General features: G+C 52.3%; 1 protein-coding gene across 2 annotated transcripts in view; it reads left to right on the top strand.

Annotated features, from left to right (window-relative positions):
* NCAPH (non-SMC condensin I complex subunit H) overlaps nt 1–9,193 on the top strand; it is a 34,923-nt gene extending 25,730 nt beyond the window's left edge. The window contains exons 11-18 of one of the 2 annotated variants that reach the window (XM_019508312.1): nt 2,929–3,035; nt 3,752–3,874; nt 4,192–4,299; nt 5,131–5,295; nt 5,417–5,533; nt 7,293–7,375; nt 7,799–7,874; nt 8,711–9,193. In XM_019508312.1, the coding sequence (XP_019363857.1) occupies nt 2,929–3,035; nt 3,752–3,874; nt 4,192–4,299; nt 5,131–5,295; nt 5,417–5,533; nt 7,293–7,375; nt 7,799–7,874; nt 8,711–8,770 (839 nt within the window). In that variant the 3' untranslated portion in view covers nt 8,771–9,193. The remainder of the gene's footprint in view (nt 1–2,928; nt 3,036–3,751; nt 3,875–4,191; nt 4,300–5,130; nt 5,296–5,416; nt 5,534–7,292; nt 7,376–7,798; nt 7,875–8,710) is intronic. The other variant, XM_019508304.1, reaches the window with a different exon arrangement.
* Nucleotides 9,194–9,286: the final 93 nt, after the last annotated feature.

The raw sequence follows: 9,286 nt of genomic DNA, 5'->3' as shown, positions 1-9,286 counted from the left end.
CTTTTTTTAACAGAACCACAATGTCCCTATTAAGCCAGAAGGGCTTGCCAGCCCTTCTGCTACCTTTCCTCTTTGCAGGAATTGTTTTCTTTTCTGCTTTGAGTATTGTATCCTTGAGCAATGGCCACTTTTTGTGCATCCCGTTTGCCTTCCCTTTGTGGTCCTGCATTGCCTCCCTTACTAACGCACTTGAGCCTGTCAAAGTCAGCATTTTTGAAGTCCAGGACTTCAGTCCTGCTGGTTGATTTGTCAACCTTGCAGTGGACAGTGAACCTGATAATTTCATGGTTACCCTCAGTGTTCAAGCCACACAGCAGATCATCTCCCTTGGCCAAGACCAAGTCTAGGAGAGCATTACCTCTGGTTGGCCCTTGCACTTGGGTCAGGAAGAGCTCCTGTATTACAGACGGTCAGGAAACTGAATGATCTGACCTAGCCAAGCGTTCCTTCCAGTCTATGGGTAATTGAAGTCACCTATGACAATTAAGTCCCTTGCATGCATGGCCTCTGTCAGTTCTCAAGAACTACAGATCCAGCTCTTCCCCTAGGTTTGGTGGCCTGTAGTAAATGCCTACAATTAGGTTTCTTTCACCTTGCCCCCCTGAAGCTTGACCCAGATGGTTTCAAGCTCCTTATCTTTGGAGCCAATGTCGGCCTCCAGAGAGGTATACTGCTCTCTCATGTAGAGAGCTACCACTCCGCCTTTTCTCTCTACTCTGTCCCTTCTGTGCAGGGTGTAGCCCTCTATGGCTACGCTCCAGTCATGTGAGGAGTCCCACCAGGTCTCTGTGATCTCTACCAGGTCACATTGCCCCCTAGGGAGCAAGAGGGCTAGCTCCTCCTGCTTGTTCCCCATGCTCCTGGCATTGGTGTACAGGCAGCTGAGGCCCCCAACTGACCCCCTCGATTTCCTGAGATGCTGTGGGATTTGCATTTCAAAAACAGTTGCGCTACTGTCCTCCACAAGGGAACTTTCCTGTGTGCCAGTCCCTGGGCATGCTCCACTTGGAGTTTACCTGTTCCCCAGCAAAGTTAGTTTAAAGCTCTGTCCAACAGATCAGCTATCCTGGCTGAGAACAGGGCCTTACCTCTCCACCTGAGGTGAATGCCATTTTGTCCTAAGAGTCATCTCTGTCTCTTGTGCATGCTGTGGTCGAAGAAACCAAACCCCTTGTGGTAACACCACTGTCTGAGGTGTCTGTTGACCTCTTCCATGCAGCCTTCCCTCCTGGGTCCGTGCCCAGGAAAACCTACCTGAGCTAGTCCCTTGAGCCCAGCCCCCTGTAGTTACTCATGACCTGGTCAGGGTTACCCCTGGCCATGTCATTTGTTCCCACATGGATGAGAAGCATGGGGTAATAGTCAGAGGGACGGATGAGCCTGAGGATCCTCTCCGCAACATCTTGGGTGCAGGCCACAGGGAGACAGCAGACCTCTCAGGCTAAGAGGTCTGCCAGCAGAGGTCCCTCCGTACCCCTCAAGGGTACCCCTCTACCACCACCTGGCATCTCCTCCTAGGGGTGGGAGTACTTACCTCCTCCTCCGATGTCTCCTTGTGCGTAGTGAGGGGAGTGAACCTCTTATGCAGTGGTAGGGGAGGAGTGGCCCTAGCTCTGCATGCTCCAGACCTGGAGACCACCGCTTTCCAGGTAGCTCTGCGGTGGGGGTCTTTGTGGCCCATCTGTGGCCACCTCTTCCTCCTCCTCCTCCTCCTCCTCCTTCACTTTCTTCCTTTCCTCCATTTCCCTGGAGTAGGGCCTGGCAGTAGTTGTTGATGTAATCTTCGTGAGCCCTGATGAGGTACGCCAGCTCTGCACCCTCCTCAAGCTCCCACGCTTGGCCATCCAGGGACTCCTAAGGAGCACATCCCACAAGTGGTGGTGCTCCCATGCTTGGGTGTCAGCAGCTGCTGCTGCACCAGGCAGCCCCTGCAGTCCAGGGCTAGGGCTGTAAGCTCTGTCAAGGTTGGGGTCTTGGTTTGGAGAAGCTGATGGGCACGGCAGGTCACTGCCATGGATGCGAGGTACTTCTTGTACTTCCCTGATCTCAGCAGCAGCTGCTCTTTAGGCCTCTGGGCTCAGGCCACTTGCTCGGACCAGCCCTCTGGGTGCCTTTTGTGCGCCTCTCTGCACGAACTCCCATGCCTTAGTCGGGCCACACCTGTTTCTGTTCTCTGTTTGCAGGGCTCCCTGGGGGGCTTGGCTAAGTAGGGACTGAGGGGGGCGGGGGTTGGGTCCACTTAGCTGGTGCGGCACGGCCTCAGCTCCCTACGAGCGTCCCTGCACTCACCTGCCCTCTCTCTGCCCAGCTGTTACCTCTTGGCTCTTCACTGGGGAGTCTTTGGCTCCTGGGGGCACAACAGGCATGAACCCATGCATCTCTGCCAGGGAGCAGGCAACACACTTACAGGAACATCTTTACTATAAATATGCTTTCATGTAAGCAACAGTTTTTTGCTACTGTCCTTACAAGGGTCTGGGGTCTATTCTGCGATACCAGGAAGTTCCCACTGCCACTCCCAGGATGTCACACTTTCTGGATGCTCTGTGTTCCCAGGAGGCAGGCAATGGGCCATGATGCTGGAGAGAACTTGTATTTGGCCTTCCAAAAACGAAGAGTGAATTTGGAGGCACGAAAATACAGAATCCAAGTGTAGCTTACAGCCACCCTCAGGTGTCCAAGATCAAGCGATTTTTCTGCTTGTAGAATAGAAAGGCTGATGCCGTTTTGGAGTCTAGTTTCCCTGCTATTGCAGAGAAGCTCTCCTCATCTGCGGAGGAGTGTGGAGTGTCTCCCTCTGCCTGACCCTTCCCTGAGGAACAGTGAGAGAATTTTTAGCAGTACTCGCAAACTGTCTAAATTCTCCTGCACCCAGAACTGACCTGTAACCCCACCTTCCCCCACTCCCTCCTTGCCTTTTCTTCATAGTGGAGGCAGGCGCTGATAAAGAGATCAGGAAGAAGAGTTCCAAGAAAGTCTTTGAAATCAACTTTGATGAGGATGTCAACTTTGAACCCTATTTCCGGGAGACCAGGGTATGTGCTGGACTTTGAAGTGTGGGGCATGGCTTCTGACTTTTTTTTTTTAACCTCAGAGTTTCTTTTATATAGCTCCTGTAGATTGAGACTCTGACTCTGAAGCTAGCCCTGAACTTCCTAATTGCTTGTTAACTTACAAGTGTGGCTAGCTCTGGGGTCTGAAAGCCACTCTGGCTTCTTCCTGGTATCTTTCCCCTCCAGAAACGAAGTATTTTAGATCCAATTTTGCCTTCCAGTGGAGGGGAGGGGGTGTCTTCAGATTTGCCCTTGGAACAGTTAGCAAGTACGTATGAAGTAGAAGCTAGCTTATTCTTGTACAGCTTTCTAGGACAAACAGGAATGAAGGGAGCCTAGTGTTCCCCTCTTTGTCAACATGGTTACTTATATCATATTTAATAATGGCATGATGACTCCTCCCATGGTGCCCCACTTTGTTCCCTTTCATAAGAGCCTCAATTTGTAGTTGGACCACTGCTAATTTTAAGGTTCCTCTTAAATTGCCCCTATTTTACTGAGGAACATGAAGCTCTGAGGATCCACTTCTGTATCCTTGGTTTTTAGAGCTCTAGATGTGCAAGCAACTTAGCACTGAGGGTAGAACTTGGAGGTCCCACATACTGGGAAGCGGGAGAGGTCTGAGGTGGTTTTCCTCGAGGCTTGAGGTACTTGATCTGGAACTGGCCCTGGTGTAACACAGCAATGACATTCAACAGGCAGCTACCACCATGGCCAAATCTGTCCTTGAAAGCCAGAACAAGAAGAGCACGACGCTCCCAGCTGACTTCCACTATGACCCCAGCAGCCTCACCAGGCTCTTCCTCAAGCCAGATGCCAAGGTGTGTGGTCTCTCTGGCTCCTACTGGTGTTTAGCTGCTGGCCCAAGGTTCTCCAGCAGGGGCATACAGTGATAGAAGAAGCTGGGCAAGAGAAGGTCCCTTAAATACAGAGGAGTCCATCACTGACGCTTAGCAGGCTGTGGTTGTTTGTGTGGGACGAAGAGGGGAGGATGTGAGAGCAGGCAATGCAGTAGGCTTGGAGAAGAGAGAACCTGGGTCCCTTTGGGGGTGAGAGAGCATGGCTAGATTGTCCCAGTTGGGTTGCGTAGGCCATCCACCCTGTCTCGCCCAGCTGTTTCTGTCTGTCTTCTCCTTAGCTGCGGAGGATGTCCACGCAGAGCAGCTCCTCAGATCACAGTGATGAGATTGGAGAGTACGATTACAACAACCCCAATGACGCTTCCAACTTCTGTCCTGCTTCCCAGGTAACTGGGATGGGGCCAGGGTCTTTGCTTTGACTAAATTCCACCCCCCTTCAGACATGATACTTTCTGTCTGCTCCAATAATATTGAGGTCAGGCCGACTCTGAGCTTCCCAGCTTCTATGGCCACCTCTGCTGCGACACTGTTCCAGGCTTATTCCTCTTTGCCTGTGACAAACCTTCTGCTCCCTTTCACACAGCTATACCTCGAGCTGGTCTTTCTTCTGGTTTCCCATGCATTTTGGGTTGCCAGTAAAGTGACCTGTTTTGGTCTCTGAAAACCTCATGGACTTTCTTCCAGGCTCTGGCAGACCCCTCCTGTCATGAGCCTGCATCTCTCCAGCTTTGGCCATGGCTAGTGGTTGTCCATGAATTCCATCCAGCTCTGAATGCCTTCCTTCACCCTTTGCCTGTTTGATGTCTTCCCTGTTTGTCTTGCTCCAGGTACCTTGCTTCCTCACATGTGTGTCCTGGAATATAATATACAGAAAGGCAGAATAAAGTTCTTTCCTGCTATTATGTGAGGAAAATATGGTAGTTGGGTCTCCATGAAGTCATTTGCTCGTGCTTTGCAGGAGATGCTGCAGACAGACACGTTGATCTACACAAAGGGGGTCTGTTAGCTACTTTGCTAGGCAAAGAGAGGCTGCTAGGCATGGATACAAGATTCCTCTTCATTTCCAAGCCCCCTGGACAAATGTGTCCCTCTTACTCTGGTTCAAGGGCTTGGTTTGGGCATGTGGGGAGAACACCACACTTGGGTGGGAGGACACGATCTCCCTCAGCTCAAGTCCACGTGTGCCCTCACCATGTTGGGTTTTGCCTTGTGCTCAGTGTGCCGACAGTGATGATGACAATGACCCTGCAGACTTTGGGGGTCAGACCGGGGACTTCGAGCTCACTGCCAACACTGCCTGGGGCTTCAATCAGGGGATCGATGCCAACAGGGCTGACATCATGACCTATGGGGAGTCCAACCTGGTCACGGAGCCTAAAAAGGTGAGAATAGGCACAGGGTAGCTTGGAGTCGGTCCAGGAAGGTGTTCAGATGTCTGCTGTCCCCACCCCCACCTCTGATTGGGGCCTCTTCCCCACCCTAGCCCAGCGTGTCTGCCCTCAGGTCAACAAGATTGAGATTCAGTATGCCAAGATGGCCAAGAAGATGGACATGAAAAAACTCAAGCAGACCATGTGGGACCTCCTGACTGAAGCCAATCAGAAGCAAGCGCTGGCAGAGGTAGGTACAATAAAACATGCTGGCCCCTTGTCAGGCTGCCCCTGCCACATGGTAATGTGGGAGCCCTGTCTATCCCCTGCATGGCCACACTGAGGAGTCTGTCAGCAGCACATGCAACCTTCTCAAGCCCTATGTGGTACTTGCTCCCCTTCCCTCTGGTATAGATTGGCCTGTCTCAGGGCAATCCATTGTAGACATAAGGGGCATTTTTACACATGCATGCGCCACTGCACCAGGTGCTTTTAAATGCTGCAGTGCATGTATTTGTATAAATGGCGACATGCACATTGGTACAATGCACCTTTGATGTGTGTTAGTTCAAAAGTGCACTGCCACCATTTTCTCAGCGCTGATGTGCGTTTTGCCACTTAGATGAATGCATGCAAAGCAGTGCTGGGCATGTCAGCTCGCATGCTCAGCAGACTTGATTAATCAAGCCTGCTCTAAGCTTGCACTGGATTTCCTATGTGTATAAATGCCTAAGAGCTCCAAGGAGGATGCCAACTTGGTCTCCTCCTGCTTTACCAAAGCCTGGATGAGGCTGTGGATGATGCCTGTGGCTCTTTGAGGGGAGATGCTCCTTTTCATAGTTGGTAGGGTTGGAAGGGACCTGAGCAGATCATCGAGTCTGACCCCCTGCCATGGGCAGGAAAGAATACTGGGGTCAAATGATCCCGGCAAAGTGATTATCTAGCCTCCTTTTGGAGACCCCCAGGGTAGGAGCAAGGACCACTTCCTTTGGGAGTTGGTCCCAGATCCTAGCCACCCTGACAGTGAAGTATGTCTAGCCTGAATCTACTCTGATGTCTAGCCTGAATCTACTCTCTGTCAACTTATGGCCGTTATTCCTTGTTACTCCCAGTAGTGCTCGGAGGAACAGGGACTCCCGGAATGCCTGCTGGCCCCCCCTGACTAGTTTGTAACAGGCCACTAGATCCCCCCTCAGCCTTCTCTTGTGGAGGCTGAACAGGTTCAGGTCTCATAGCCTCTCCTCATAGGGCCTGCCCTGCTGCCCCCTGATCATGCGAGTGGCCCTCCTCTGGACCCTCTCCATGTTGTCCACATCCCTCCTGAAGTGCAGCACCCAGAACTGGACACGGTACTCCAACTGCGGCCTGACCAGTGTTGCATAGAGGGGGAGGATCACCTCCCTGGACCTGCTCAAGATGCATCTGTGGATGCATGACAAGGTGCGGTTAGCCTTCCTGACTGCATCCCCACATTGGCAGCCCATGTTCATCTTGGAGTCTATAATGAGTCCAAGATCCTTTTCTACCTTTGTGCTGATGAGAAGGGAGTTACCCAGCCTGTAGGTATGCTGCTGGTTCTTCCTCCCCAGGTGCAGTACTCTGCACTTGTCAGTATTGAATACCATCTTGTTCTCATCTGCCCACACCTGTAACCTGTCCAGATCCAATTGCAGTCTGTCCCTCCCTTCTAGCATGCCCACTTCTCCCCACATCTTAGTGTCATCCGTGAATTTGAACAAGGTGCTTTTCACCCCCTCATCCAAGTTGCTGATGAAGATGTTGAACAGTGAGGGCCTGAGGACCCTCTTTTAGAAAGAGCTGTGTCCATTTCCCACCTGGAAGACACCAGGCAGGGCTGGTTCATGAAAAAGCTGTTTCCCCAGTGATGACTTGTGCCTGCCACTGTCTACCAAAATGGCACTCTGAGGTCCTGAGTGAGCACTTGTGGTATATGGTGATGATGGAGCTGAGTGTCTGAGCACTGCCCTGTCATCTTTCTCTCTGAGCAGAGCAAAGACGCGGAGGAAGAGGTAGCGGCAGTGGTAATGGGTGAGAAGGTGCTGAGTAATCTCACAAAGGAGCTGCCGCGCAGGTATGTGGGGCACTGTTGCCCATTTCATGGTCCCTACAATAGTGCACCACCTTCCCTTTTTGGTGCAGTTACAAGTGCGTTGTGGCATAAACGTAACGTGGAGGGGTTTTGAACTTCAGAGCTGCACTTGCTGCTCAATGTGGATAAATAACCAGAGCCAGAGTTGCTGTCTAGTTTGCTTCCTTGAAGACAGCTGGCTGGATCCTGGGTACTTCCTAAGGGAACCCCTGTTTCTCTTAGATGGAGAGCCTTTCCACCCTGGTACTCTATGGGCTGGCTTGCAGGGGTGTGGGGCAGTGCCTCTCATGAGGGGGAGCAGCCTCAGGCTGGCTGGAACTGGTCTGGGACCTGCCAAGCAGGATGGACTCCCCTGCTGTGGCTCCAGCTGCCAGTTAACCCTCTCCACCACACTTTGGAATGTAGGTTGCCTTCCATGATGGCGCAGAACCTCTCCATCCCTCTGGCTTTCTCCTGCCTCCTGCATTTGGCCAATGAGAAGGTGAGTGTAGCAACTTCCATGTCCCCTGGTGGCTGCAAGGAGAGGAGTGGGGGTGGTCTCTACTCCCAAGATCTGGGCACAAATGTGGCTGCTTCAGCTTAGGACCTGATCCACAAGGAAAGTACAAGTGTCACTCAGGCTGTCTCAGACCATGGAGGGGTGGGATGGAAGTGGGCAGATGTCACCTCCTAAAGCCTCTCCTGCATGCTTTCCCCCTGCTGCTTGGGCAGCTTTCATGGCATAGCATTGAACTCTGCTGGGAATGCCTTCTAGAGCAGGGGTGTCAGCCAATGGGGCAAGCTGGGGCATGGTATGGAGAGATGCATGTGGCATGCAGCAGATGAGGGAGCGAGCATAAAGCAGAGCAGCCAGTGGGGCAGGGAGTACAGAGACCCCACAGCTCTAGAGCCTTTTTATTGTGTCCAGCTCTGTCCCAATCACAGGTGATGTGGTCACTGCACTCTGCTCACAGCTGTTCCACTGTTGCTGGGCCAAGCTAGAGGGGAAAACTGAGGGGAGATCAGGTGTGGCAGGGGCCAGATGGACCAAAGGCAAGCACTGCCCAGCCAGGCTCGTGACCCTTCAAGCAAATCTCAATGGGCTTTGCTGTGGAAGCAACACTGTAGATTGGGAATGGCTGTGTCTCTGTACTGGGCCCATGCCAGGTCAAACTTGACCCACGAGCTCTTTGAAATGTCCCTCCTGCATGTCAGGCAGCTAATACTTTTCTCCCTGACACTCTCGGGTCTTCCAGTTTACACCAGAAAATGGGTCTAGCTTAGTGGGAGCTGGGGGCAAGAGCTCACAGCATGAGCTGGCTTTCTCTTGTCTTTCAGAACCTGAGACTACAGGGTGTGGAGGACCTGTCCGATGTCCTCATCCAGCAAGCGCAGTAAAATGGCACTCCTACTGGGAGAGGAGCCACCATCCCCTCCTCCCCCACCCAGCACAGGAACCTGGCTATTGTGCAACAGTGGCTCTTCGTTTCTACCTGTCTTCTCTTCTCTGGGTGGTGCCACATGGAGATCCCATAGACTTCTGAGCTTCATGGGGCCCTGGGTTAGGGTGAGCACAGGGGTGCTGCAGCCTCTCCCACCTGTCACCTGCTACTTCACTTGCACTATCCAGCCTCTTAAGTCCTGGGGGTCCCATACCCCACTCGCACACAGTAGGCATCTCTTAATTTGCCTTCTTTCCAGGCTTTGACCCCCACAGTGAGAGCCTGGAGCCCCTGCAGTAGAATGGGGACTAGAATCCCACAAAGTAATCCTCCACAGAGCCCCTTGGTATCCTGGCTGCAGCAGTAACAACCTCCTTGGGGTGCTGCTACCTGCTCTGTGACAGCACAGCAATGGCTTCCTAGCAGGAATTCTGGTGTTCCCTATTGGAAAACTGAAAAATCCCTGATAAAA

This window comes from Gavialis gangeticus, unplaced genomic scaffold, assembly GCF_001723915.1.
Source record: "Gavialis gangeticus isolate Ggan-Ray unplaced genomic scaffold, GavGan_comp1, whole genome shotgun sequence".
NCBI classification, from domain to species: domain Eukaryota; kingdom Metazoa; phylum Chordata; order Crocodylia; family Gavialidae; genus Gavialis; species Gavialis gangeticus.
Note: the sequence above shows the minus strand (reverse complement) of the source record. Positions and strands in the feature narration are given on the sequence as shown.